Below are 24042 nucleotides of genomic sequence, written 5' to 3'. Positions count from 1 at the left end.
TGTTTGGGGGTCCCGATATAGAGTTGTCCACAGCTGCATGGTAGGCTTCTTGAAGGTGCAAGGGTTCACACTTCACATTCACACTTGCCTCCAACAGACAAAGAGTTCTTTCTCCCACCCTGGACATCATTCCAGATATATAAACCCCACTTGCAGTTTCCAACAGATCTCACAACCTCTGAGGATGTCTGCCATAGATGTAAGCGAAACATCAGGAGAGAATGCTTGTGGAACTTGGTCATTCAGCCCGGAAAACTCACAATAACCCAGTGCCTTTAATTCATTGCTTTTGACCTATCCAAGTTAATGTATCCAATGAGAGGGAGGCTGCTAGCAAGACACAGCTCTATCAAGTCTTATGTAATATATCTATATAAATAAAAATGTTATGTTCTTTTGTGGGATTAACAGAACTCAAAATCCACTGGACAAATTGACACCAAATTTGGACACAAGACACCTAACAACCCAATGTATGTTCCTCACTCAAAAAATGATTTTGTCATTTGGGAGTTGTAGTTGCTAGGATTGATAGTTCATCTACAATCAAAGAGCATTCTGAACCCCACCAACTATGGAATTGAACCGAACTTGGCACACAGAACTCCCATGACCAACAGAAAATACTGGAAGGGTTTGGTGGGCAGTGTCCTTTGGTTTTGGAGTTGTAGTTCACCTACATCCAGAGATCACTGTGGACTCAAACAATGATGGATCTGGACCAAACTCTACACAAATACTCAATATGCCCAAATGTGAATACTGGTGGAGTTTGGGGAAAATAGAATCTTGACATTTGGGAGTTGTTGTTGCTGGGATTTAGAGTTCACCTACAATCACAGAGCACTCTGAACCCCACCAACGATAGAATTGGGCCAAACCTCCCACATGTAACCCCCATGTGGGCCACAGCAACGCGTGGCAGGGGATGGCTAGTATGTAATTATTATTATTATTATTATTGGCAAAAGGAAGAGGGGCCGACCAAGGGCAAGATGGATGGATGGCATCCTTGAAGTGACTGGACTGACCTTGAGGGAGCTGGGGGTGGTAACAGCCAACAGGAAGCTCTGGCGTGGGCTGGTCCATGAGGTCACGAAGAGTCGGAGACGACTGAACGAATGAACAACAACAACAATGTACATTGCAAGGCTGAAGGCAAATTAAAATTTTGGACGTCCCTCTGAGCGCCTTTTTAACAGGGAGCAGGGTAAAAATTATCTAAATCATAAAAAATAGCCAAAATAAAACAGCAAATTTGAGAAATGCTAATCCAAGGGATATACTTACACCTCTGTTACCAGGTTGGCCCCAGTACTGCTGCTGCTGTTGTTGCTGCTGATGCTGCTGGCCCTGCCCATAAGCACGATGATTGTACCCTCGGCGTTGTCCACCAACTGAAGAAAACACAAAGGGAAGAGGGTCAAATGGTAGTTTAAGCTAAGATCAAGAACTGTTGTTGCAGCCATCACTTCCTTGAGGAGCAGCAGCAGATCTTTATAGCATGGAAGAAACTAGGGAACACAATGGAGGGAAACACTGAGCTGCATTCTCTTTTCTACCAATTTCCAAAAGTATAAGAGAGCATTTGCCATTTATGAAACACTTTAGGATCAGCAACAGCTCCTCAGCCCCACATACCCTTCCTAATTCTACCATTGAGGGTGAGGTGGGGGAAAAACTCCCCCCCACGGGCAAGGGAGAATGTGGACAAACGGATGCCAAGTGTCCACTCAAGTATTTGCTCAATTCCAAACACAAGCCCTTCTCCATTCCACCCCATCCTCTACCCCAAAGCAACGATCCCACCTTCCCCCATGCTCCGCCCCACCTTCCCATAGAGTATTGCGCTACTCACACAGCAGCCCGGGTGGGTGCTGCATACTTGGATGCCTGGGCTGAGCTGCTAAAAAGAAAAACAAAAATTGCTCTCAGTGAGAATTCAGACTGTAAAGTGACTACGACTAAATCGGCCTGCTCTGGAGGAAAGGGCTCCAGAGTGAGGGTAAAGGAAGCCAGAAGATAGGCTAAGCAGCAGAACAGCACCTAACACAGCATACAGTAGAGTCAACATTACAATAAAAGGGGGGGGGGGGAGAGAGAGGAAAGAGAAAGATGCTATAAAGTGGAGCCAAGAAAAATATTACATATCAGGGCTAACATCCAAGATAGTTCATTCTTAAACTGGACTCATGAGATTAGGGAAGGCACAGTATATACTTGAGTCTAAGTTGAGTCTAAGTTGAAATTTTACTTGAGTCTAAGTTGAAATTTTCAGCCCTTTTTTAGGCTGAAAAAGGCCCCCTTGGCTTATATTCAAGTCAAAGTTATTTATTATTTTACTCTGTTATTATTGTTATTATTATTTTATTACAGTTAATATTTTACTCTATTATTATTATTATTATTATTATTACTATCATCATCATCATCATTATCGTTATTAGAAACACAATGAGATGAGTCCACAGCAAACAAGATCACTCTGCTGCCTGTTGTATTGGATCACATGTTGGACACTTCCCAAGTGTCTAGGACTGTGTAATGTATCGGCGAATAATGCAGCTGGCAGATGGTAATTTTGTCAACACCGATTGTGTTTAAGTGCAGGCCAAGGTCTTTAGGCACTGCACCCAACGTCCTTGCAGACGGCCAATTCTCTCACACCAGAAGCGACCTGAAGTTTCTCAAGTCGCTCCTGACACGACAAAAAAACAAAAAACTAAAAAAACAAACAAACTGCACCCAGTGTGCCCATCACCACTGGGACCACCTTGACTGGCTTGTGCCAGTCTTTGTAGTTTGATCTTCAAGTCCTCGTATTGTGTCAGCTTTTCTAGTTGTTTCTTTTCAAGCATCTGGGTTTGAGTGTGTCCACCTGAAGGTGGGGAACCGTGACAGCGTGGGGTTTCTGCTGGTGTACTGCCCACCCCGTGACCCAGCAGTTTCCCTGCCTGAGCTAGCAGAGGTGGTCTCCAATTCGGCCTTGGTCTCCCAGCACCTGGTTGTGCTGGGAGACTTTAACATTCATGCCGAGACCTCCTTGACCGGTGCAGCTCAGGACTTCATGGCCGCCATGACGACCATGGGGCTATCACAAATTATATCAGGACCCACCCATCAGGCTGGACACACACTCGACCTAGTTTTTGTGGCGGACAGTGGAATGATCAGAGTGGAAGAACAAAACACCCTTCCTGTCATGGTCTTATTACTATCTGATCGGTTTTAGACTCTCTGTGACCCTTAACCTCCACAGGAGTGGAGGACAAATTAAGACGGTCCGCCCCAGGAGACTGATGGATCTGGAGGGATTCCTGAGAATCTTGGGGTTCTCCCTGCCATGGAACCTGGCGATTCTGTCAACACCTTGGTTGATCTCTATAACAGGGAGATGACCAGGGTGATAGATACGATCACTCCCAAACGCCCCATCACATTGCGTCATGACATGCCGTCTCCCTGGTTCACCAAGGAGTTGGCTGTGGTGAAGCACACAAGGGAGCTTGAGCGCATTTGGAGGAGGTCTCGGGACGTGTCTTACCAAGCACAGGCTACTGCCTCTCTTAGGGCATATACCGTGGCTATACTGGTAGCCAAGGAGTCTTTCACGACTGCCTGTATAGCGTCTACAGCAAATAGATCATCGGAGTTGTTTCGGGTCATTGGAGAACTCCTTCAGCCACCTGTGGTGGAGGAGACCTTCGATGACCCAGCAACTCGGTGTTGCGAGTTCACACATCACTTTGCAGGCAAAGTTGCTCAGATACGCCTTGAGCTGGACTCCAATTTCATCACAGTGCCAGGGGAGGTGATTGAGGCATCTGCTTGTCCAATTTTGTGGGATTCTTTTAGGCTTGTTCTTCCTGAGACCGTGGAAGAGGTCCTTGGGGCTGTGAGGGCGACCACGCTCTACACCCTTGCCTGTCTTGGCTAATTAAATCAGCCAGGGAGGGGTTGGTTGATTGGTTTGTGTTGATCTTTAATGCATCGTTGGAGCAGGGGTTTTTTCCCATCTTGACTGAAACAAGCTGTGGTTCGTCCACTCCTTGACTCCCTTGACTCCACGGTGCTGAACAATTTCAGACTAATCTCCAAACTCCCTTTTTTGGGTAAGGTGCTGGAGCAGGTGGTGGCCTCCCAGCTCCATGGCTTTCTAGATGACATCAACTACCTAGATCACAGTCTGGTTTCAGGCCTGGTCACGGCACTATTTATTTATTTATCGTGTCATCCGCAACCAGAACATTGTATTACATTTCTAACAGAACAAAACAAACAAACAGATAAAAACACACACACACACACACACACGAATTTTGCAAACTTGGTAGCTGATTAAAATGTCCTTTGACCAGTATCTGGCCACTTGGAGTGCCTCTGGTGTTGTTGCAAGAAGGTCCTCCATCGTGCATGTGGCAGGGCTCAGGTTGCATTGCAGCAGGTGGTCAGTGGTTTGTTCTTCTTCACACTCGCATGTTGTGGATTCAACTTTGTAGCCCCATTTTTAAGATTGGCTCTGCATCTCGTGGTGCCAGAGCGCAGTCTCTTCAGCACCTTCCAAGTCGCCCAGTCTTCTGTGTGCCCAGGGGGGAGTCTCTCATCTGGTATCACCCACGGATTGAGGTGCTGGGTTTGAGCCTGCCACTTTTGGACTCTCGCTTCCTGAGGTGTTCCAGTGAGTGTCTCTGTAGATCTAAGAAAACTATTTCTTGATTTAAGTCGTTGACGTGCTGGCTGATACCCAAACAAGGGATGAGCTGGAGATGTCTCTGCCTTGGTCCTTTCACTATTGGCTGTAACTTCCCGGCGGATGTCAGGTGGTGCAATACTGGCTAAGCAGTGTAATTTCTCCAGTGGTGTAGGGCGCAGACACTCCGTGATAATGCGGCATGTCTCATTAAGAGCCACATCCACTGTTTTAGTGTGGTGAGATGTGTTCCACACTGGGCATGCATACTCAGCAGCAGAGTAGCATAGCGCAAGGGCAGATGTCTTCACTGTGTCTGGTTGTGATCCCCAGGTTGTGCCAGTCAGCTTTCGTATGATATTGTTTCTAGCACCCACTTTTTGTTTGATGTTCAGGCAGTGCTTCTTGTAGGTCAGAGAACGGTCCAGAGTGACTCCCAGGTATTTGGGTGCGCTGCAATGCTCCAGTGGGATTCCTTCCCAGGTAATCCTTAGAGCTCTGAGACAGCCTTGGTCGCCTTGGTGGATGACCTTGGTGGATGACCTCCCCCTTGGTGGACAGGGGGAGTGTGACCTTGTGGTTCTCTTGGACATCTCAGCGGCTTTCGATACCATCGAGCATGTTATCCTTCTGGGTCGACTCTCTGGGATGGGTCTCGTGGGCACGGTTCTGTCGTGGCTCCGTTCCTTCCTGCAGGGTCGTTCCCAGATGGTGAAGCTGGGAGATGCCTGCTCGGACCCCTGGCCTTTGACCTGTGGGGTCCCGCAAGGCTCTACCTTGTTTCCCATGCTTTTCAACATCTACATGAAACCGCTGGGAGAGGTCATCTGGAGTTTTGGAGTTAGGTGCCACCTCTATGCAGATGACACACTACTACTCATTTCCACCCAACTCCAAGGAGGCCTCTCGGGTGCTGGACGAATGCTTGGCCGCTGTGTCTATCTGGATGAGGAGGAACAAGCTGAAGATCAATCCCGACAAGACAGAGGTCCTCCTGGTCGATCGCAAACCGGATCGGGGTATAGGGTGGCAACCTGTGTTGGACGGGATTACAGTCCCCCTGAAGCCACAGGTCCGCAGTTTGGGAGTCCTCTTGGATTCATCGCTTACGCTTGAGGCTCAGGTGTCAGCGGTGTCCGGGAGGGCTTTTGCACAACTGAGACTTGTGCGCCATCTGCGAGCGTACCTCACAAAGGCTGATCTGGCTGGGGTGGTCCATGCCTTGGTCACATCTAGATTGGACTACTGTAATGCGCTCTACGTGGGCTGTCCTTGAAAACGGCTCGGAAATTTCAACTGGTCCAACGGGCGGCGGCCAGGATGTTAACTGGTGCTCCTTACAGAGAGAGGTCAACCCTCCTGTTCAAGGAGCTCCATTGGCTGCCGTTTATTTTCCGAGCCCAATTTAAGGTGCAGGTGCTTACCTACAAAGCCCTAAACGGTTTGGGACCATCCTACCTGCGTGACCGCATCTCCGTCTACGAACCCATGAGCTCACTTCGTTCATCCGGAGAGGCCCTGCTCGCGATTCCGCCTACGTCGCAGGCGTGTCTGGTGGGGACGCGAGACAGGGCCTTTTCTGTGGTGGCCCCCCGACTCTGGAACACCCTCCCCAAAGATCTTAGACAGGCCCCTACATTGGCAGTCTTTAGGAAGAACTTCAAGACCTGGCTGTTCCGATGTGCCTTTCCAGAATATGAAAACTCCAACAAGTCCCAGAAACACTTTAGTAGAAATTAAGATTGCTGGCACACTGCACTTACCCTATAATCCTACATATCACTTGTCACATCAGCACTTTTAATCTGTACCCATTACTCTGGCCCGGCCCAATTTTATTGTGTCTTGGTGTATTGTTTTTATTGCTTATTATTTTTGTTTTAATATTGCTTGTTGTTTTAATATTGCTTTAACTTGTTTTAATTGTTGTTTTAATATTGCTTGTTGTTTTAATATTGCTTTAACTGTTTTTTATTTGCTTTAGGTTGTGTATTGTTATGCTATGTTTTGAGGCCTTGGCCTTTGTAAGCTGCATCGAGTCCTTCGGGAGATGCTAGCGGGGTACAAATAAAGTTAATAATAATAATAATAATCTTGCAGTCGCCTGGGATTCCAACATCGACGATCCATACTTTTTTTTTTAACATGATGGTGAAGTCAGGAGTATTTTGCTCCAAAACTCTGTCAGTCTGAATTCAGAATTCCCAGAGGAGTTTGACGTGTTCATTTTCTGTAACTTTTTCAGGCTTGTGATTCCACCAGTTCTTTGTCGCAGGCAGATGGGATTTGTTGCACAAGTTCCAATGAATCATCTGAGCAATGATGTTATGCTTTTGCTTGTAGTCTGTCTCTGCAATCTTCTTGCAGCATTATTATTACTACTACTACTACAACTACAACTACTACTACATTTGGTACATTTACTCTATTATTATTATACATTTATTAATTTACTCTATTTATTATGATTACATTCGTCATTTTATCTATTTATTATTACATTCATTATTTTACTCGATTATTTTTTAAACATTTATTATTTTACTCTATTTTTATTATTACTTTTCCATTATTTTACTCTATTATTATTTTATTCTATTATTATTACATTTATTATTTTACTCTATTTTTAATATTACTTTTCCATTATTTTACTTTATTATTATTATTATTATTATTATTATTATAATATTTTATTCTATTATCATATTTGGTACATTTTTACTCTATTATTATTACACTTATTATTTTACTCTATTATTATTATTATTATTATTACACTTATTATTTTACTCTATTATTATTACATTTATTATTTTACTCTCATATTATTGGAAGGATACATCAGCACATTTACACTGAAGAAGGCTAGAGTTGGACAGTCTTACCTTAAATTACAGTTTTATGTAAATAGTAAAAACATTTAACTATTGATGCTTTTAACTATTTAACTATTAATGTAATTTTATTGGTATCTATTTTTATTTTGAAATTTACCAGTAGTTGCTGCATTTCCCACCCTCAGCTTATACTCGAATCAATACATTTTCTCAGTTTTTGTGCTAAAATTAGGTGCCTCAGCTTATATTCGGGTCGTCTTATACTCGAATATATGCGGTAAATGCTGGCAAGCAGACCTTGAAAGATTTAACTTATCTAGACTATAACTCTCAGAATTTTCCAGCCAGCATGTCATTGATGAACTGCAATCCAAAAACATTTTTCCAAGGTCAGATTATGAATTTGAGCAAGAGGGGTCCCATGTGGTCCACAGAATTTGAGGACCTCCAGGAAACAGAACCATTAAAGCTTCATGGATTACATGAGCTCAAACTTGAGCAAAGCCAAGTCTTCCAAATCCTCCTTTAAGTGTGTACAATTCAGAATACATTTAAACCCATGATTGCAAGGAGAATTAAGTGTAATCAGGAATACGACAGTCATCTGGGCAAGAAGAATGCAAGTGCTTCTCTTGGAAGATCCCAATTTTCCTTGGGGTAGGCCACAGGCAGCCTCAACAACAGATAAGAATGTATGTTTCAGGATATTCCCTCTTTACATAGCAGCCTGGGCCCCCTTACCATATCCCTGGCCTCGGTTGCGATTCTGGCGGTTGCGTTTGTTGCGATTGTTGCGCCGGTTTGTCCGCTTCTCGGAAGGAGGAAGTAATTTCCTGGCCTCCTCCTTATATTTTGTGACAAGAGGCTGAGCTTCTTCCTTGGCGAGTTCTGGGAACAGAACTTCGTCTACATAATCACATTTATCCGGAATAGAGAAGTTGGCTGGAATCAGATGGAAACGGGAGGGAGAGAGCGCATGGGTATTAGACGTTGTCATTGCGACCTAATATCATCACCCACCCGCCACCACTTTTGTCCCATGTTTTCTCAGGTTGTTTGTGGAGCCCACCTTTCATTTCCAGCATCACTGTCTCAGGAACGTCTTCCCCTTCAGCTTCCTCCCGCTGCTCCAATCTCTCCTCCCAGTTCTCTTCACTAGGGACCACCACTATTACCTTGCGGATGAACCCCTTGAAGGGGTGCAGCTTCCGCCGCTGACCAGAGTTATACACATTACACTGAAATGCAGAAAGAAATGATTTAAAAGACCTTAAAAACACCCTGTTGCAAAGACAGAAAGAAACTATTTAGAAGCACGCATAAATGCAGTAAAACAGCCTTTCCTAACCTGGGACCTTGAATTTTATACAGGAGTCTCACTTATCCAACATAAACGGGCCGGCAGAATGTTGGATAAGCAAAAATGTTGGATAATAAGGAGGGATTAAGGAAAAGCCTATTAAACGTCAAGTTACATTAAGGTTTTACAAATTAAGCACCGAAACATCATGCTTGAAATCCAAAACACCTGGAAGACTAGAGTTGGGAACACAGATATAAACATCTCTAGAATCCCGTAATTTATTTATTTATTTATCATGTCAGGAGAAGATCAAACAGTTGTACTGCATTTTTTAAAAACAAACAAACAAAACACAAAGTTTGCAAGCTTGGTAGTTGATTAAATGTCCTTTGACCAGTAGCTGGCCACTTGGAGTGCCTCTGGTGTTGCTACAAGAAGGTCCTCCATTGTGCATGTGGCAGGGCTCAGGTTGCATTGCAGCACTTCACTTCTTCACTTCACTTCTTAATTAGTCACTCTCCACCAAGGTGCTCCGAGCGACTTACAATTTAAAATAGCATTTACACAACATAAAAACATTCAACATAAAAACATACAACAGTGACTATTTGGCAGCAGGTGGTCTGTGGTTTGCTCCTCTCCACACTCGCATGTCGTGGATTCCACTTTGTAGCCCCATTTATTAAGATTAGCTCTGCATCTCATGGTGCCAGAGCGCAGTCTGTTCAGTGCCTTCCAAGTTGCCCAGTTTTCTGTGTGTCCAGGAGGGAGTCTCTCATCTGGTATGAGCCATTGATTGAGGTTCTGGGTTTGAGCCTGCCACTTTTGGACTCTCGCTTCCTGAGGTGTTCCAGTGAGTGTCTCTGTAGATCTTAGGAAACTATTTCTTCATTTAAGTCATTGAAGTGCTGGCTGATACCCAAACAAGGGATGAGCTGGAGATGTCATTGCCTTGGTCCTTTCACTATTGGCTGCAACTTCCCTGCTGTCAGGTGGTGCAATACTGGCTAAGCAGTGTAATTTATCCAGTGGTGTAGGGCGCAGACACCCCGTGATAATGTGGCATGTCTCATTAAGAGCCACATTTACTGTTTTGGTGTGGGGAGATGTGTTTCCCCATTGGGCATGCGTACTCAACAGTAGAGTAGCATAGTGCAAGGGCAGATGTCTTCACTGTGTCTGGTTGTGATCCCCAGGTTGTGCCAGTCAGCTTTCGTATGATATTATTACTAGCACCCACTTTTTGCTTGATATTCAGGCTGTACTTCTTGTAGGTCAGGGCATGGTCCAGAGTGACTCCCAGGTATTTGGGTGTGCTGCAATGCTCGGAGGAATGGAATCACTGGAAAACCATAGTTTGCTAAACAGTGATATTGGTCAACTGTCTCCAGACTCTCATCTGGAGCTGGGTGGCCCTCCGTTGGGAATGCTTGGCTTGTGCCTTCCAGCCTAGAAGAATGGGGATGGACTGCATACCCTCTTAAGGGAAGAGGTCTCTTGTGTTTCTAGGATTCCATGCCTCTAATTATTCTTGCTTGGGTTAGAAGAGAAGAAGGAGGCCAGAAGTGCAAGGTGCTGCAAAGCTGTCAGTTGTAAAAGAGAGAGGAGGAAGAGAGTGTGCGTGGGGGAGAAAAAGGAAGGGAGAAGAGAGAGGGAGGATCTGGAACAAAATTTGTGTGTGCGTGTGCAGGAAGAAAGGGGGGTTCCTCCGCCCACCCAGCCAGGTAAGGAGAAAAGCCTTCTCTCCCCCCTTTTCTTCTTTCCAGCCACGAGCCCCCCCCCCTCCCCCGGATTTGGAAACAAGTCTGGGTTGGAGAGAAGTCTAGCCGTCCTGAGTCCCTCTGCAGAGGTTGAGAAAGGATGGGTTATAAAAGCCCCAAATCTATATAAATAAAAATGTAATGTTCATTTGTGGGATTAACAAAACTCAAAAACCACTGGGGGAATTGATACCAAATTTGGACACAATACACTTATCAGGCTAATGTATGTCCTTCACTCAAAAAAAAGCAACAAAACAAAAAACAAAAACAAAAAGCAGAAAGGACTTCTAAACTGCATGTCCACAAAGGAGAAACTGCATGCCCATAAAGAGACCCATGACCATGCCACCTCCTCCTCACGGGGAAACTGCCGGCCGTTAAAGCATTAGGCTTTAGAAGTGAGGAAGCAGAAGAGGATGGTGGAGGGGCTCCTCAAGTCCTTCCCTCGCCAGAAGAAGCAGCACCCTTCTTCCTCTTGGCTGCCCCCCCCCTCTTTCGTCGCTTCCTCTTCTTCCAAGATGCCCCAGTGGAATCAGCAGGCAGGAGGGAGGGAGGAGGCGAAAGAGACTTCCCTTCTTCGCCAACTCTTTCTTTCCTCCCTCCCTTCACTGCAGGAGGGAGGAAAGAAAGAAAGAGGCAGAAACAAGTTTTATTTTTGAATTCTCCCATTCCTCTGCGTCCTGCTCCCTTCCTCCTCCTCCAACTCCTTCTTTCTTTCCTCCCCTTCTTCTCTCTCATTTCTGTAGATCCTTCTGCTTTAATTTTCACACATTTATCTCTCTCTCTCTCTCCTATTAACATCCAGACTGAGAGATAGCTGCCTCTGCCACACTCCACTCCTTCTCTCCCTCCCTCCCTTCCCTTCTTTCCTCTCCCCTCCCTTTCTTTCCTTTTCTTTCTCCCCCTTTCTGTCCCTCCTTCCTTCTCCTTCCTTTCCTTCCCTCCTTTTTCATTCCTTCCTGTCCCTCCTTCTTTCCTTTCCTTCCCTTCTTTCCCTCCTCCCCTCCCTTTTTTCCTTCCTTCTTCCTTTCCTTCTTTCTATGTAAGATATAAACACAATATTTTATACATTGTTATATGGATTACTATATAATATGTTACTATTATATATTACTATATAATACAAATTAAATAGACTTACAGAATTGAGTTGGAAGGGAAAGTCATGAAGTAAAGAGAGAAGGAGGGAAAGAGGGGAGAAATGAAGGAGGGAAAGGGAGAAGTAGAGAAGGAGGGAGGGAAAGAAGGAAGGAAAGAAAGAAGGGTAGAGAAGCAAGGAAGGAGAGAAGGAAATAAAAAAGTGAAAGGAAAAAGACAGGGAGGGAGGGAAGGAAGGAAGGATGTAACCAAAGAGCAAAAATAGGGAGAAAAGAAACAGGTAGAGATGGAAGAAAGAAGAAGATAAATAGGAAGGGGGGAAAAAAGAGGAAAGGAAGGCGAGAAAAAGGGAGGGAAGGTTGGCCACAGCAACGCGTGGAGGGTACAGTTAGTAAATAAGTCTCCAAAGCGAGGCTCTGACTGCGCCAAGAGCAGGGAGAGTGGCATCACATTTCCTTTTTCCCTCCCCCCCCCCTTTTTCCCACCTATTCCTCTTTCTCTTTTGATTCACCCCTCTTCTCTCCCTTCCCTTTGGAAATGTGCTTTCCTCCTCCTTCTCTTCCCAGTTTTTGCAACAGGAAAGAAAGCCGTACCTTGTCGTAAGTCAGTCCAAGTCAAGTCCAAGTCAATATCCAACAATCAACGAAGGTTCACTAGTTGATAGCCTACTTGATGGCAGAAAAAAGAGGACTGATGGCTGGCCCCTCCCAGGGGTCTTATATACTCGAGAGGAGATGGTGCGGGGCCAGGAGGGGGATACAATCACTTTAAGCTTCTAGAAGGTTCCGAAGTTGGGCCTGCGCAGGCACAGGAATACCACAATGTGCGATTCACAGTTGACTACGACAGGAAAGTCACCCCTCTCATGAACACATATCAAAGGGTGCAATGTTTCCAATTGGCCACCTGATGGCATTGGATAATACAGAGTGTTGGATGAGAGGAGCTCAGACAACCGGGGCTCTACTGTACATGTAAACTCCTAGTCCTGGCCACTGGTGGCACAGCGAGTTACACCACTGAGCTGCTGAACTTGCTAACCAAAAGGTCGGCGGTTCAAATTCAGGGAGTGGACTGAGCTCCCGCTGTTAGCCCCGGCTTCTGCCATACTCAAAATCATCATCTTTATTTGTACCCAGCCACCATCTCCCCAAAGGGACTCAGGACGGCCCACAGAAGTACTCCAAGTGCCACATGCAGACAACAATACATGAGTATAAATACAATTACATAAGTATCATCAACAGCACATAAAAATCTCATTAATAAAATGATAAAAAAATCAAAATGATAAAAGCTTGAAGTTCGCAAACACGCAAATGCGAGGACATCAATAAGTCCCGCTCCGGAGGGAAGGTAACGGTGCTTCATGAAGTCATGCCGGCCACATGACCTTGGAGGCGTCTATGGAAAACACGGGCTCTTCGGCTTGGAAATGGAGATGAGCACCCCCCCCCCCCCCGAGTCAGACACAACTAGACTTAATGTCAAGGGGAAACATTTACCTTTACTAAACCGTTAGTCACTACGGCTAACAGTCACAATGGCTAGGATTTTTAGTTGCGATTGCAAATTTCTCACTTCCTCAACCTCAAACTATTTTTTTTTATTTAAAAAACAGTAATACCTGATCGAGAATGAAGTTCCTCTTTGCCTTGGGAGCAATCTGGATAAGCTTGCTAACACAACGGGCAGCTTGCTGAAACAGCTGATCTCGAGTTGCTCTGTCAGGTGTTTCTTCAGGTTGAGTTCCCTTTGTCTAACAAGAAAAAGAAAACAATGCAAAACTGATCAAAAAGTATCTTTAAGAGTAATTGGGGGATCAAAATATAACTTCAAGTATTTATTTATTTATCATGTCAGAAGCAAATTGAGGGTTTTTTTGTTTTGTTTTTGTCGTGTCAGGAGCGACTTGAGAAACTGCAACTGCAGTTGGTGAAGCTGGTGCACACCTGCTGAAACCCCTGGTCTTTGATCTGTGGGGTCCCACAAGGTTCCATTTTTCCCCATGCTTTTCAACATATACATGAAACCGCTGAGCAAGATCATCCAGAGTTTTGGAGTTCAGTGCCATCTCTATGCAGATGACGGCCAATTCTACTACTCCTTTCCACCTAACTCCAAGGAAGCCCCTCAGATACTACACCAGTGTCTGGCTGCTGTGATGGTCTAGAAGAAGGTGAACAAGTTGAAGATTAATCCTGACAAGACAGAGATCCTCCAGGTAAATCACAGGCCGGACCGGGGTATAGGGTGGCAACCTGTGCTCGACAGTGTTGCACTCCCCCTGAAGACACAGGTCTGCAGCTTGGGGAACCTCCTACTCAGCGCTAACGCTTGATGCTCAGGTGTCAGTGGTGGCTGGGAAGGCCTTTTGCACAACTAAAGCTTGTGCGCCAGCTGCGACCATACCACGTGAAGTCTGACTTGGCAATGGTGGTCCACGCCTTAGTTACCTCTTGGTTGGACTATTGCAATACACTCTCCTTGGGGCTGCCCTTGAAGACAGCCCAGAAATTTCAATTGATGTAACGTTCGTCAGCCAGACTGCTAACCAGAGTGAATTACAGGGAGCAGTCTACCCCTCCTGTTTAAGGAGCTCCATTGGCTGCGGTTTATTTTCCGATCCCAATTCAATGTGCAGGTTATCACCTACAAAGCCCTGAACAGTTTGGGACCCGCCTACCTTCGTGACCGCATTTCCTTCTACGAACCTACACAATCCCTTAGATCTTCCAGAGAGGCCCTTCTCTGACTCCTGCCCCCATCGCAAGCGCGACTTGTGAGAACAAGGAAGAGGGCCTTCTCTGTGGTGGTCCCTCGGTCCCTGTGGTGGTCCCTCAGCTCTGGAACTCGCTTCCTGGAGAGATTAGGCAAGCGCCCACCCTGGCAGTCTTCAGGAAGAGCCTAAAAACCTGGATGTTTCAGAGTGGTTTCGATGAACAATCCCTTACCTTGACCAAACCCTGCATAAAATGTCCTTTGATGCACTTTATCTCACCCTTTAGTGAAATTAGACCCCATTGCTTGTCCCACCTGAACCTCCTTCCAGATACACCACACTAATTATCTCACCTAGGGTTTAAAAAAGTCTTTGCAATCAGCCCTGCCCACCTTGATCAATTATTGTGTTTTTATATTGCATCTTGTGTTTATTTTGTATTGTTCTTTTATTATTTTCATTATATTTTAATGCTGTATCATTTTATGTTGTATATTTGCTTTGTTGTAACTGTTGGGCTTGGCCTCGTGTTAGCTGCCCCAAGTCCCCTTGGGGAGATGGTGGCGGGGTATAAATAAATTATTATTATTATTATTATTATTATTATTATTATTATTACGATCTCTGGTTTTTTTACCTTCATTTTGTAGAGAACTGTGTCTGTCCCCAAGATGTTGACGCGCTTATCTGGATTCTCCTGGGTGTATTTACGTGCCCAATGGGTTTTCCCACATCCTGGCAACCCAACCATAAGCATGACCTGGAATCGGACAAAGAGAGAAAAATTAGTAAACCAGTCACATTAGAAAAGGTAGTGCTTGCTGAACACAAAGTGCATTCAAATCCGTAGAATCAAAAAAGTACAGTATTCACAAAACATGGATTATACCTGGAAGACCTGACTTCTAGGACTGCTGCTTTACAAACCCATTAAGTAGGAGCCCCCAGTGGCACAATGAGTTGAACCCTTGTGCTGGCAGAACTGCTGTCAGCTCTAGCTTCTCATGCGGGGACATGAGAGAAGCCTCCCACAGGATAGTAAAACATTTGTGCGTCCCCTGGGGACAACCAATTCTCTCACACCAGAAGCGACTTGCAGTTTCTCAAGTCAATCGTGATGCACACAAAAAAACCCATAAAGTGCTCAATTTGCTCTCTGTTCATCTACTTCCTTTAATTCGGTGATTCTCTCTTCAGGAAAAACAATGGTGTCTAAAATTACCTTAATGCAGGCATAGGGTTGTCCACTAAGGACAATGTTTGTAGGTGCATTACGATCTTGTAACATCCCATCTGTATTTTTTACTGTAACCCATCAATGTTTTCATCTTTAATGGAGTTTCCTATTTTATATCTTGTGTTTAGTCTTTTACATTTTTTTAGTGGTGGTCTTTCCACGTTCTTTCTTTCGTTCTTTAGATCTGATGCCATCTTTATTCACTGGTTCACTATTATTTTCTGTTTTGAAATGCACTATGTAATAATCATGTGCATTCGGGACTTCCCTTGATCCATTTTGTGTCCCGGCTTTCAGTGGGGGCCCCAATCCATTGTTGTTTGAGACTCCCAAAATTAGGAGGTTAGATATTTGTTTTTAGTTTTCATTATTGGGGGGAGGGGGCAGACTTCACATGTAGGCCTAAAGCAACTGGGCCCCTATGGATGCAGGATCTGGGCCTAGGGACCCCGGCCTTGCAGGACCTGCAAGCGAGCACCAAGTAAGGAACACTCCTTATTTGTCATGCAGCTGGAAGCCCTGCAAGGCCCAAATTCTGCATCCGCAGGCTTTGGATCTATGCCCCTGGGCCTGGCAGGGCCTCCAGTCGAGCGCCAAGTAAGAAGCGCCCAGGCCCTGGCAGGTAGGCCCAAAGCGCTGGAGTGCCTGCAGCCGAGCACTAGGTAAACAGAGTTTCTTACTCGGCACTCAGCTGCAGGCTCTGTGAGGCCCGAGTGCATAGGCCCAAAGCCTGCACCCGTACGCCACGGCACTTTGGAACTATGGGTACAGGCTTTGGGACTACGTGCCTGGGCCTCACAGGGCCTGCAGTCGAGCACCAAGTAAGCATCACTCCTTACTCAGTGCTCAACTGCAGGCCCTGCCAGGCCCCACGTAATCATCCAAAAAGGAGGTGTGCTTGCCCTTCATATCGATCGCAGTTTTGTTTCAAGAGGGGCCTTTCCGTTTCGTGCCATCCAAATGGACAAAACAAAACAGAAACACGAATGAAACGAACGGGACAAATTTTGAGCCCATGACTACTACGTAATGCATTTTGCAAACAAATTCTTAAATCTAACCTCCAAGAAACACTGTCTTTCCTTTACATCTACATCTAAGAAAAACATCATATGTGCTGCCAATTTATAAACCCGTAACACTTTTTTCTATTTCCTTGTCAATGTTTGAGTCTTACAACAGCCCTACGACAACCCAAGAAGGAATGCTTGTGTTACCTCACACTCTCCTGTAGTTTTGGGAGGCAGGGGAGTGCGCACCCGGTCCTCAACAGGGACAGCATGAATGAAGATGTAGTCCTCCGGAACTGGAAAGAACGGCTCTTCTTTTTGGCCAAAATTCAGCTCCACCACACAGTTTTTGCACAGCACGTGTGGCAGCAAAACCCGGTCTCCAAGCACTTCCTTACTGATGCAGAAGGCAACACCCAGGTCCTCCCCATTTTTGGAGAAAGACAGTTCGACATCGCTACTTTCAAACTTCTGCAATGCAGGACATAGAAGCATGAGGTGAGGTATATTTCTTATCACATGCACAAGTAGTTCCAAGAAAACAAAGGAGCGAAAGGCAAAACTAACTTTTGGTTGCCCTACGTAGCAACACAACCAATTCGAAGATGCTTTAAGAATATTAAGAGGCATTAGGACACACCAGGAAACATTAAAATAAAGTTACCCCACTAGAGAGAATGTTTTAAGAGATGGAGCTAGAATGAACATTGTATTAATGGCTATGCCCTAATTGTACAAAGTTCAGCCTACTCTGAAAACACCAAAGAAGCTCCTCAAGAACAGACTCCTGCATTGTACTTACGGCAAAGCAACCTATCACATCATTCTCTCCAAAGGTTTGACCAAATTCTTCGAACTGCCCATTTTCAGCCTTCAACCCCCGTCCGTCGTAGCCATAAGAATACTCATCCTCACCTAGAAGACAGCAACATGGTTGTGTTACAGGGCACTGGATCCGCACAGATAGCATCACCTTAACTATAGTGTAAATCTGCCCAGAAGGAAGGGAAATTTCTTTACCTAGCTGCGAACAAGAGAAATCCACAGACCACCCAACGCGAAGCAGTTGATGCTCTGTGGAACCTTCCTTCAGTGGGAGGTTTTGTGTCACCTGAGAAAAGAAGGGCAAATAGCCATTGTGGATATGTCTTAAAGCAGATCTGGAAAAGATACCGTATATACTCGAGTATAAGCCGAGGCATCTAATTTTACCACAAAAAACCCTGGGAAAACGTATTTACTCGAGTATAAGCCTAGTGTGGGAAATGCAGCAGCAACTGGTAAATTTCAAAATAAAAATAGATACTAATAAAATTACATTAATTGAGGCACAAGTCGATTAACTGCTTTTGAACATGTACTGTATTTCAAAGAAAAACAGTAAACTAGCTCTGTAAGTGGAAAAGGAGGGTCCATAAAAATAATATGGTATCAATAATAATAATAATAATAATAATAGAACTTCATTTGTATCCCACCCTATCTCCCCATGGGGACACTCAGGCCGGCTTCCAACATAGTAACAGGCAAACATTTAATATCTGTATAAACAATGCAGAGCGAGATAGAGATCTATAATTATGTATATTAATTTCACACGTAAATTTCCCCCAGAAATGTTTGCAAATCCTCTATATATATGTGCATTCCCTACCTGCAATATTTATATCTATATAGGACTTGCAAACATATGAGGGGAAAATTCATATATAAAATTATTTACACACACACACAAATATACAGATAATATATAGGTACCTCTATATTTATCAATATCTGTATCTATATAGGATTTGCAGAGACTTGCAAAAAGTGAGGGGAAAATTCATATAAAATAATGGATACATATACATACAGATATACAGATACATGGAAATCTCTAGATAGCTATATGTATATAGGATTTGCAAATACCTGCAAATATATTAGGGGAAACTTCCAAGATCCTCCAGGGAGGCCCTGCTTTCCATCCTGCCATTGTCACAGGCGCGATTGGTGGGGGCGAGAGACAGGGCCTTCTCAGTGATTGCTCCCCGGCTATGGAACTCCCTTCCTGGTGAGATCAGGTCAGCCCCCTCCCTCCTGTCCTTTAGAAGGATGGTAAAATCTTGGCTGTGGGACCAAGCTTTCGGGACGGCAATGAAGCGGCAGTGGGAAAGATGACAGGGCCAATTGGATTTGATGCGGATGGCTAGGACCGCTTTAAATGGTGTATTTTAATATTTTGAAATTTTTTTTTTAATGTTTATGTATGTGAATCTGTGTCCCATCATTCAATGTTTGCCGTGTATGTGCTGTGCTCCGCCCTGATTCCCCTTCGGGGTGAAAAGGGCGGAATATAAATGTTTTAAATAAATAAATAATAAATAAGAGAACTAAATTGCACATATAACGTTAATACATTTAGGCATACACAAAAAAGCCAGGAACTTGGATGGGTTTGAAAGAGAGCAGTCCAAACAAGGAGGACATTATATCTCCTTTCCCTCCTTTCCTCCCTTTCGATTGGAAAAGAAAACACACTGTAAAGGGAGGGGAAGAGGAGAGAGAAATATATCATATATTGCAAGCAATGGTCTCCAGGCTCCTTACAGCTAAAGGTTCCAGGAATTGTGATCAGACTTCTTTACCTTTGCCTCAAAGCAGACCTTCCCACTTTTCACTCCATGTGTACTCCTTGCCCCAGACCAAAGATTGGGAAATTTGTCATGGAACAAGGGCTGTCCTCCATAGCGGTCCTTGGTGGCTCTGAAGTGGAGATCGGATGTATCTGTGCAAGAAAAGAAAGCAGTGTGCAGGTAAAGTTGTCATAGTGTTTCTGTACAAAGATGAGCTGTGCAAGCAATTAACCGAGTCTCCAACTTCTACTCAGTGTTCAGATTCTGAGGATGTTATAACCTTAATAACATCTTTTGCCCTCTTGATCCCAAATTCCTGCAGAAATACACAAATCCTTCCAAAACAGGCCTTTCTATAGGATACAAAAACATGCAGATTACTGAACCTCATCTGAATGGATTTTTCAACCGCATACCTTTTGAAAATATTTTAAAATTGGAACAGTTTCTGTCGCCATTACTGCCATCAAATACTGCAATTGATATTAGGCCTAAAACGCTGGGACATCAGTTGCAATCCTGTAACTTTTGTTCAGTTTCCTGTGCTTTTTTATATTGATGAGAATTAGCCTAAGAGCCTCATCACACTAGAGAATGAATCCACTTTAAATCCGGTTGCTGCCTCCTGCGGAATTCTGGGGTTTGTAGTTTAGGGAGTAGCCTTTAACAGCCTCACTAAACTACAAACACCAGAATTCTGCAGGAGACAGAAACCAGATTTAAAGTGGATTCATTCTCTAGTGTGATAAAGTAGTTAGTATTCCTAATCCTTTCAAAGCTGCTTCAAATTATAGCAATGCTGACCTATTCAGAAGGGACGGGGACTGACACCACATATTAAAGACAACACGGCGTTGTCAAAGGCTTTCATGGCCAGAATCACTGGGTTGCTGTGAGTTTTCCGGACTGTATGGCCATGTCCCAGAAGAATTCTCTCCTGACGTTTCGCCCACATCTATGGCAGGCATCCTCAGAGGTTGAGAGGTCTGTTGGAAACTAGGCAAGTGGGGTTTATATATCTGTGGAATGTCCAGGGTGGGAGAAAGAACTCTTGTCTGTTGGAGGCAGGTGTTAATGTTGCAATTGGCCACTGTGATTAGCATTTAATGATCTGGTAGTTTCAAGGCCTGGCTGGAGCCCCCGGTGGCGCAGTGGGTTAAACCCCTGTGCCGGCAGGACTGAAGACCAACAGGTCGCAGGTTCGAATCGAGAGAGAGTGCGGATGAGCTCCCTCTATCAGCTCCAGCTCCTCATGCGGGGACATGAGAGAAGCCTCCTACAAGGATGATAAAAACATCAATTCATCCGGGCGTCCCCTGGGCAACGTCCTTGCAGACGGTCAATTCTCTCACACCAGAAGCGACTTGCAGTTTCTCAAGTCGCTCCTGACACGACCAAAAAAAAAAAAAAAAAGGCCTGTCTGCGTCCTGTCTGGGGAATCCTTTCTTGGGAAGTGATTAGCTGTCTCTGATTGTTTCTTGTCTGGAATTTTCCTGTTGTTCTTTATTTACTGTTTTGATTTTAGAGTTGTTGTTTTTTTTAAAATACTGGTAGCCAGATTTTGCTCATTTTCATGGTTTCCTCCTTTCTGTTAAAATCACCTCCCAACAAAGTATTCCCCATGCAGGAAGCAGCCAGACCTTGAAACTGCAAGGCCATTTAATGCTAATCAAGGTGACCAATTGCAACATTCACAACTGCCTCAAGCAGGCAAGAGTTCTTTCTCCTACCCCGGACATTCCACAGATATATAAACTCCACTACTCCAGTTTCCAACAGACCTCACAATATCTGAGAATGCCTGCCATAGATGCAGGTGAAACACCAGGACAAAATGCTTCTGGAATATGAACATATAGCCCGGAAAGCTCACACCAACCCAAAGACAACACCACTAAAACTCATGATCTGAATGATAACCTTATGCACACATTTGCGTCTCAATTTATGTTTGCAGATTAGTTCCCCTCCGGATATTTAGGACTAGAGCCCCTATGTACTCCAATCTTAAAGACAATGGTCAGAACATTATTGGAGCTGAAGTCCAAAACACCGGGAGTGCACTAGACAATCCACACTTAGGCTGATCAGCATAAGTAAGCAATACATACATGTGTCCAGGATCACCAGAGTCTCATCATCGTCTTCTCTAGGTTCTTCTTCTGGTGGTGGTGGAGACTTGGATCTGCATCAAGAAAAAAGAAATAAATAATCTGGTCAGGTTAAAACATACCCCCTTGAGAACTAAAAAAAGAAATTGAATAAATTATACAAAACTAGTTTAGTCCACACTAGATTAATATCTAAATCAGCAGCAGGCTGATTCATGGGCTAAACAAAGTCATGTTTGGCTCTTATGCTCCCAAACAATCCCTGACCCTGACCCAGTGGTTCTCAAAATTCCTAATGCCGCGAACCCTTAATACAGTTCCTCATGTTGTAGTGACCCCCAACCGTTGCTACTTCATAACTGTAATTTTGCTACTGTTATGAATCATTGTGTAAATTTGCTTATAAAAGCTTCCTTCCTATGCTGTAAATTTTAGTTTGATTTCAAAACACTGCTCGCATGTGCCTCAACACTGGTTTGAATCTCACCGGCTATAAAACGCCTCTTCTCGGAATTCACAGTAAGCACGACCATGTTCTTCCTTTTCATCGCGTTGCCTTTTTAGCCCTTGACGTTCACCATCTGGACCAGTCTCCTTTGCTTTCTCACCCTCTTCATTTGCTGTAAAGAGGGAGATTTTGGTAAGATGGGTCTAAAATTAACACGCACCCACACATGAACACAAGCACCATTCTGGTCTCTTCCACTTCAGAAGAGATGCTCCACTTCAGGCTGCCATCAGGTTGCTCCTCCACCAAAAGGGCTTTAGCACAGCAGGTTAATCACCAGCTGAAGTAAATCTTGTCAATCGAAAGTTGACAATTTGGAGCCCGGGTCGGGATGAGCTCCTGGCCTTTAGCCCAGCTTCTGCCTACCTGGCAGTTTTTAAAACAGCAATGTGGGTAGATAAATAGGTACCACTTTAAAGTGGGAAGGTATTTAAGATACCCATAAGGAAATGCCAGGAAAATGTCAGTGATTCGATCAAGGTGGAAAGTTTACAAACAAAGCAGGGGAGATGGAGAGGCAGCACCCCACCATGGCCGGAATTGAGCACAGCCTCCAAGATGCTGAAGATGGGAAAACCTATATATACTTCTATCTATGTACAGTTGTCTGTCTTGTCAGTGTATAACGGCATTGAATGTTTGCCGTATATGTGTTCTGTGATCCGCTCTGAGTTCCCTTCGGGGTGAGAAGGGGAGAATATACAGTGGGGGAAAAAGTATTTAGTCTGATACCAATTGTACAAATTCTCCCGCTTAAAAAGATGAAAGAGACCTGTAATTGACATCATAGGTAGACCTCAACTATGAGAGACAACATGAGAAAACACATCCAAAAATGACAGTATCTGATTTTTAACTAATTTATTTGCAAATGATGGTTGTTTTCTTGGGGTTTTTTTTTTGTCGTGTCAGGAGCAACCACTCCTGTTGTGAGAGAATTGGCCGTCTGCAAGGACGTTGCCCAGGGGACGCCTGGATGATTTTTGATGTTTTATCATCCTTGTCGGAGGCTTCTCTCATGCCCCCGCATGAGGAGCTGGAGCTAATAGAGGGAGCTCATCCACCTCTCCCCGGATTCGAACCTGTGACCTTCAGTCCTGCCGGCACAGTGCTTTAACCCACTGCGCCACCGGGGGCTGATGGTGGAAAGTAAAATATTTGGTCCATAACAAAAGTTCATTTCAATACTTTGTTATATATCCTTTATTGGCAATGACAGAGATCCAACATTTTCTGTAAGTCCTCACAAGGTTAGCACACACTGTTGCTGGTATGTTGGCCCATTCATCCATGCATATCTCCTCAAGAGCAGTGTTTTGCGGCTATTGCTGTGCAACACAGACGTTCAACTCTCTCCAAAGGTTTTCTATAGGGTTGAGATCTGGAGACTGGCCTGGCCACTCCAGGACCTCGAAATGCTTCTTACAAACCCACTCCTTTGTTGCCCTGGCAGTGTGCTTGGGATCGTTGTCATGCTGAAAGACCCAGCCACATTTCATCTTCAGTGCCCTTGCTGATGGAAAGGGGTTTGCACTCCAAATCTCACAAGACATGGCCCCAGTTATTCTTTCATGTATATGGATCTGTCGCCCTGGTCCCTTTGCAGAGAAACAGCCCCAAAGCATGATGTTGCCACCCCCATGCTTCACAGTAGGGATGGTGCTCTTTGGATGCAACTCCGCATTCTTTCTCCTCCAAACACGACAAGTTGTGTTTCTGCCAAACAGTTCTACTTTGGTTTCATCTGACATTCATATGACATTCTCCCAATACTCTTCTGGATCATCCAAACGCTCTCGAGCAACCTTCAGTCAGCCCCTTCAGTAAGCAGGGGGACACGTCTGGCACTGTAGGATCTGAATCCCTGGCGGTGGCGTAGTGTGTTACTGATGGCAGCCTTTGTTACGTTGGTCCCAGCTCTCTGCAGGTCATTCAATAGGTTCCCCCATGTGGTTCTGGGATTTTTGCTCATCGTTCTTGTGATCATTTTGACCCCATGGGGTGCGATCTTGCATGGACCCCAGATCGAGGGAGATCAGTGGTCTTGTATCTTTTCTATTGTCTAATGATTGCTCCCACAGTTGATTTCTTCACACCAAGCTGCTTGCTTATTGCAGATTCAGTCTTCCCAGTCTGGTACAG

At 44.6% G+C, this 24042-nt stretch overlaps 1 protein-coding gene across 3 annotated transcripts in view; it reads right to left on the bottom strand.

The window, feature by feature from the left end:
- The window catches only part of HNRNPUL2 (heterogeneous nuclear ribonucleoprotein U like 2), a 46879-nt gene that overhangs the window by 9487 nt on the left and 13350 nt on the right, over positions 1-24042 (bottom strand). Inside the window, exons 2-13 of one of the 3 annotated variants that reach the window (XM_060758271.2) lie at positions 21880-22012; positions 21393-21466; positions 19294-19433; positions 17684-17774; positions 17466-17578; positions 16871-17134; positions 15054-15176; positions 13322-13453; positions 8600-8768; positions 8272-8472; positions 1859-1903; positions 1291-1397 (exon numbers count right to left, since the gene is read on the bottom strand). In XM_060758271.2, the coding sequence (XP_060614254.2) occupies positions 1291-1397; positions 1859-1903; positions 8272-8472; positions 8600-8768; positions 13322-13453; positions 15054-15176; positions 16871-17134; positions 17466-17578; positions 17684-17774; positions 19294-19433; positions 21393-21466; positions 21880-22012 (1592 nt within the window). Of the gene's footprint in view, positions 1-1290; positions 1398-1858; positions 1907-8271; positions 8473-8599; positions 8769-13321; positions 13454-15053; positions 15177-16870; positions 17135-17465; positions 17579-17683; positions 17775-19293; positions 19434-21392; positions 21467-21879; positions 22013-24042 lie in introns of all 3 variants that reach the window. The other 2 variants (XM_067472444.1, XM_060758272.2) reach the window with 2 other exon arrangements.

This window comes from Anolis sagrei, chromosome 12, assembly GCF_037176765.1.
Source record: "Anolis sagrei isolate rAnoSag1 chromosome 12, rAnoSag1.mat, whole genome shotgun sequence".
Lineage (NCBI taxonomy): Eukaryota > Metazoa > Chordata > Lepidosauria > Squamata > Dactyloidae > Anolis > Anolis sagrei.
This window is presented reverse-complemented; position numbering and strand designations above follow the sequence as displayed.